Below are 6,151 nucleotides of genomic sequence, written 5' to 3'. Positions count from 1 at the left end.
ATTAATGTAGCAAAATATTTCGGATATTATTACAGCCTTCACCATTCACTTTCCCACTCTTTCTTTGCAGTTAGCTTGAGAGATTTGTGGCTGGAAAGATAGCCAACCTGTCCAACGGAAATCCAACGGCCAGTCCCGCTGCGGGGCTGAGCTTTGTGGGTATCCTGCCGTGCGCGCTCCAGTGGCAGGCCACGGCCGCCGGCGTGGCCCCACCATCGACGGGCAAGGCGCCGAAGCTGCTCAGCTACGCTGCTGCCGCGAGAGCAGGCAGCCAGCCCTATGCCCTGCCCTCCTCCTCCTCGTCGGCGAGCAGCAAGCAGTGCTGCGGAAATGGGAGTAGCCAGATGCCGCCGCCTGCGACTGGCTGCTGCCAGGATTGCCGCTGCTGCAAGCAGAGCTATGAGCACCTGCCCGTGCCACGGCTGCAGCACCAGCAGCCACCGCCTCCGCTCTTCCAGGCTCAGCAGCGGTCGGGGACGCAGCCGCCCCAGCAACAAGTCAGCTGCATCACGACGCTGCAACAGACGACAACCACGCAGCAAATGCAGCAGCTTCCGGCTGCCCCTGCCCCAGGTTATGGCTATGGAAATTGCCTGGTTCCGCATGTGCCCGAAACAAGGACAACGACAACCTCCAACACATACGTGAGCAATGCTCCGCCGGAACACACAGGCCACTGCCACTCGAATTGCAGGGGAAATACGAGCAGACGCAGCAGCGGCCACCATGCACCACCACCCGCACAACCAATGATCTTGCTACCCTTCATGATGCCCATGCAACAGCAGCAGCAGCAACATATGGCATATCCGCCTCAAGAAGATTTCAAGCCAGTGATCCATGGGAAGCCAGCGCCGCCACCGCCACAGCCACCGCCTCCGATCAGAAGCTACCAGCAGATGCTGCAACCGCCTCTGCCTATGCCTCTGTCTGCGTATCAGATGGCTCTCCCGTATCAGAAGACAATCCCTGCTCCCGTGTCGACACCGCCTTTGCCGCCGCCACCGCGCAGTGTGCAGACCCTCAAGACCGTGGCTGCAACGGCAATCGACGCGTACCAAAGGGTGAGTCTTCCCAGATTATTCGCAGTAAATCAGCAGCACTTAGGCAATGGCCGCTCTGATCCGCTGGACCTGGATCTTGCACCTGTAAAATGTTGCAATTTGCTGGGACAATGCCACACGTACACTAAATATTTATGGGCGTGCGCTGGCAGCACTGCCAAACTTCAATTTACATAAACATAAAAGACAAGCAACATCAACGGCAGGCGGGTCGGGGCAGAGGGCACTCTTCACGGGGGCAAGGAGCATCTGCATCTGCATGCATGTCGGTGAGATTTAGCGCAGCGACAGGACACAAAAAATCAAAGCTACTGGAGAGGGCAAAATCCGAAAGGTACAAGCGGAAGTGAAAGCACACAGAGAGAGAGAAGGGATAGAGAGAGGGAGAGAGAGGTGAAGAGGGTTTCGGGGCAAGCACGGGAAAAACTAATGCATAACCTAGTAAGATCATCAACACGAAATTTTACAGCAAACTCATGTCCAAGGATGTGGAAATAAACTTGTACTTTTTGTAGTCTGCCACTGCCACCAGCCCTCGCTCCTTCCCCCTCTTTTTCTCGCTCTATCTGTAGTGTTGTCCTGCGCTCAATGACTTTTGCATTTGATATGAGTAAAGAAGCGCAGGACACAACAACAACAACAACAACAACAAGCAAATATAGAGGTGCACGGGCAGCCGGAGCAGCAGCAGCAGCAGCAAAGAACAGGCTAAAAAGTGAGGCACTGGACTGGACTTGAGGCTTGGGCGGATTGGGGGCTCTGGCCCAGCGACATGCAGAACGTGCTGCTTAAATTACTTTGCTGCCCGGCAGATTTCAGCTTTCAGATTTCAGGTGAAGGCAAGAGTCCGAGTCCGAGTCCGAGTGCGAGTCCGTGGCAAGGACAAGTCAGATACTCGTCTGCTGTCGCATTTGGTTTGCTTTTTCTTGGCCGTGTCCAACGATTCGTTCATTTGATAGCCTTCTGCAGTTGCCCGTTGCCGTTGCCGTTGCTTTTGCCACTGCTCTCTGCTTGTGCATACCAGATAAGTTTGTTCTGATTAAGAATCTGCAACACCAACAAATCCGCACACAAAGACACACACATCAAGAGCGACACAGATACAAACGCGCATCGTCAACGAGCTGCGACTTCCGTTTCCTGTGCTGAGCGTAGAGCAACTTCCCGCTTCCTGCTGCCTGACGAGTGGTCGGTCACTCGCAATGTCTCTGCTCGCCCGAGTGCCAGATTACAATATAAAAATTCATAAGTTTGCTGCCAGCAATTTTCGTTTCATATTTCTGATGACAAGCAACAGCCACCGAGTGCTTCATTCTCCCTTTCCCCTATCCCTTTGTGAATGAAATATATTTCACATTTTGAAGTAAACGTAAGCAAAATGCACAGCAACACAGTCTCGCATCCTTAATGCTGTTCATTCACATGTGCTTAAGTAGTTTTATTTAGGAGAAGAGACTCGACTCGACTCGACTCGCAGAGGACTCGCCTTTATCCTGCACATTTGAATGTTAAATCTTTCATGAAATTCCCTTCATCTGCTGTTTTTTTTGTTGCTGCTGCTGCTGCTCGACAGTCCGTCTGTGTGTCTGTCTGTCCATATCTAATACTAAGTACACATATCCCAAACGATGCTCTGTTTCTGGCATACTTTCGAGTGTTTTGCAGCCGTGTGCTGCGGTCTTCCATAGACCTTAACAATACGTTCTGCCTCTGTCTGGGATTCGCTTTCATTGCACAAAGAAAGCATTTCATGTGCTCTCTCCTCTCTCTCTCTCTCTCTCTCTTTAATGTTTGTGCTAGACCATTGTTATAATGTACTGCACTCCCACCACCTCATATGAGTGGTCTCTGCCACTGTTTTCGCTCCATCTCTCAGTGTGTGTGGCATGTGTGTGTGTCCGGGTCCACAATGAGTTTGGTGCCCGAGCCTGCATTGGATAGTTCACCCTCAGTCCGAGACTGTTGCTTCTGGCTGCTGTTGTTGCATTTCAAATCACTTGAAGCTGCGGAGTCTCTCTCCTCGCCACTTGACCCGCCCACAGCATTATACTGGAAAAACATTTGGTTGCCATCTAATAATTGTTCTGCTCATATTCCATGTGCACTTACGGAGCGGAGTATTTCAAAGCGGATTTCAGTGTTAGACCCGCTCTCTCTCTCTCTGTCTCTTTGTCTCTGTCTCTTACTCTTACTCTCACTCTCTCCCTGTCTCTGTCAGTTGCTGCTTTCGTGTGCCATGGAGCTGGGGGGGGTAAGCAGCTGCCTAAGCTTTGAGTTGGTTCGCTTTGAGGCGTTCTCGTACTCCATTTCGGGCTGTCGAAATCTTTTAGATAATCCCACTTCCTGGAAACGAAAGGCTTTACGAATGATGTGCCCACAGGTGCTAAGTAACAAGAAAAGGGAAAAGGTTGTAGCATAAAAATGACCACAAATACTTAATGGAAATGGAATAAATAATTGAGGCTTAGGAGAAATTGTAATGCTGTGAGGCGTGCACGTTGATGTTTTTGGATATTAAAAGGGTTTGGTTTTATTCTAAAATCCTAACAATTTCGACTGTCAACTGTTTGGCAATCTCTGCTTTATCTCTCAACATTATTATCCTGTCTTAATTCCAGCTAAAAGTGTTGCATCCTATCTCCAGTATTGACCTTTCACACCCAGCAGTAATTTCTTGCTTACAATTTCTCATAATTTTCCCAATAATGGGATTCCGGGGCTGCTCTTTGGCGTGTCCTCTGCCACTTGCCGTATTGGTTTTTCTGATGAAACATTTGGCTGGCTGCGTGATAAAAACAGCTCCGGCACTTCGCACTCATTCGACACTTGTTCTTTTGGTTGGCTTGCTTGTGCCGGGGATCGTGGGCTGAAGGAAGAGGCTGCCAAAAAGCATTTCCAGAAGCAGAAGAGGCGAAATGCAGAAAGAGTCACCAATTTGTATGGTCTGCTGAAAGGGGACACAAAAAGAAAGAACAGAAAAGCAGAGAGGCAAGGTCCTAGGGCATCGTGGCTTAATGGACCTCAAGGGGGGAGGGTGTGGGGTCAGTGGGGAGTGATGCGTAAGTGAATTCATATTTCATATACCGCGTTAACACGCCAGCAAAAAGCAGACACGCGACACACACACAAAGGGAACAACATATTCCGAGGGGCCGGAAAAGGAATGACTCTTCGGTGTGGATGGAGAGAGGGGGAAGTGGAGCCCCACAAATGCGTTGGTTGAGACTTTGCAAGGCAAAAAGCGCGGAGTATCTGCAACCGATGCTGATGCCTGTCATTATTTTGCTTAAAGAAATGCGAAACGAAAACTGAAATGAAATGAAACGAAACGAAAGCCCGAGCATGTCCTTGGCCAGGAGAGGCAGCAGCAAGGCTGCAACATCTTTTGCCATTTCTTCAGAAACAGAAGAAGAAATTTGATAGCCGCCAAAGTACAAAAAGGATGCAATATCAAAGGACTGCCTCGTGGCCAGCGACAGCCACCGCTACAGCGACAGGGCGAAAAGAGTCCAAGGAAACCCGTTGACAGTCAAACTGGTAAATTGGACAAGCGAATGGCAGCAGCAAAAGGCATTTGAAGATGCTGCAAAAAAAAAACCCAAAGCCAAAAGCGCAATCCGAATCAGAACTGTGGTGGCTTGGGGCTAGCTGCTCGAAAGCTGCCCCCCATTATGGTACACTCATGGCCTTAACAGTCGCCCCCTTCCAGCTTCGAGAGCGACAACTGTGGTGACTTTCTCTCGCCTTACACAGAGCTCCAGCCAGGCTGTAAATGCTTCAGTGCTCCCAAAGGGACGCCCATTCGGCTGCTGATCTCACCAACAGCATCTTGGGGCCACACACAGAGCGCTGTTAATTTAATCTACGGACTGGCCGCGAGGTGGCGTTATTGCGAGTTCCATTTGCTGTAGAAGAACGGCACGAGTCTCACCGCATTCGAGTGTCCGTGGCTGTGTCCGTATTCCTGTGTGCCACGCACTGAGCTCTCTCAATCATCCTTCTGCAGATACAAAGGATATTCCAGCAGCAGGCATCAGGCAGCAGCTTCTCTCTTCTTGCCTTTGCTGTTGCCACTTGAAAGCTTTTACCACAATGCCATACCGAGTGTACCATCTGTGTGCGAGTGTGCGAGTGTGCGAGTGTGTGTGTTACCCACTGTATCTGTGTGTTTGCGTGTGAGCCCCGTCAAGTGCTTCTTTGTTTCTCAGTGACGCTGTTGGCTCTCGTCTGTATGCGAGGGCGCCAAATTTCAAAAGCAGCCGCGCAAAAAGCTCTTTTTTTGCGTTTCCATTCCAACGGTTTATTTTGCGCGACACTCGACAGGCACATGCCACGACACGGTGCCATGCCATGCGGTGCGGTGCGGTGCGGTACGAACTGCTGGCAGGCGGGGGAGGGGACATCCTTTGAAAGTGTAAACGCTGTCAGCCGCTTCACTTTCAATGGCGGGCCGAGGGCGTACACTTGATACGGCCACTGGTTAAATGCTGCGCAAATTTCCCACGGCCATCTTTAAAACTCTTTCACTCTTCGTTTTTTTTATTGTTAGTCCTAATTTAATTTAGCGTTAACTTGTTTCTGCTTCTCTCCCATTGTTTGCTGTTCTTTTTTTGTTGTTGCTGTGTTTCTGTGCGGTTTCTTTTGGTAAGGTCAAACCGCCAGGAGCAGCGCGAATTAAATGCAATTGACAGTTGCAATTTCAAACTGGCTGTCAGGCGGCCAAATCCCCAAATACCGCACAGGGCCAGCCAAGGGAAACAACTAGAAATAAAAGAGTGCACGGATTGAGCTGAGATATAGAGAGGGAGAGGGGGTGCTGGGCGGATCCAAAACTCTGTTGTAACACAATAAAATCCAACCTCAACTGACACAAAGAAAATATTTTACCGAATCTGGAGCAGGATGCAATCGCTCGTGCGGCCCGTTCCCGCTGTCCAAGGGGGGCGTGGCCGCTGTCGTGTCGTGTCAGTGGCAACAAAAAGATAGACAACACGTAAGCAAGAAACAACAATGCCGCAGCCAGGCCAACACGGCTGTCAAATTAGAGGCATTCAGCAGCAGGAGCAGGAGCAGGAGCCACCAATCGC

General features: G+C 50.3%; 1 protein-coding gene across 1 annotated transcript; it reads left to right on the top strand.

Annotated features, from left to right (window-relative positions):
* Positions 1 to 274: 274 nt before the first annotated feature.
* Positions 275 to 1,423, top strand: LOC117896913 (bromodomain-containing protein 4-like). The gene has a single exon (XM_034805451.1). The coding sequence runs from the start codon at positions 345 to 347 to the stop codon at positions 1,239 to 1,241; it is 897 nt and encodes a 298-aa protein (XP_034661342.1). The 5' UTR covers positions 275 to 344; the 3' UTR covers positions 1,242 to 1,423.
* The last annotated feature ends 4,728 nt before the right edge of the window (positions 1,424 to 6,151 follow it).

Source organism: Drosophila subobscura, chromosome O (genome assembly GCF_008121235.1).
Source record: "Drosophila subobscura isolate 14011-0131.10 chromosome O, UCBerk_Dsub_1.0, whole genome shotgun sequence".
Taxonomy (NCBI): domain Eukaryota; kingdom Metazoa; phylum Arthropoda; class Insecta; order Diptera; family Drosophilidae; genus Drosophila; species Drosophila subobscura.
The sequence above is the reverse complement of the archived record's forward strand: the minus strand, read 5'-3'. Positions and strand labels throughout refer to the sequence as shown.

What these genes read in the sequence shown, in the direction of transcription:
- LOC117896913 (XM_034805451.1), top strand. Translation starts at nt 345, where the DNA reads ATGCCGCCGCCTGCGACTGGCTGCTGCCAGGATTGCCGCTGCTGCAAG.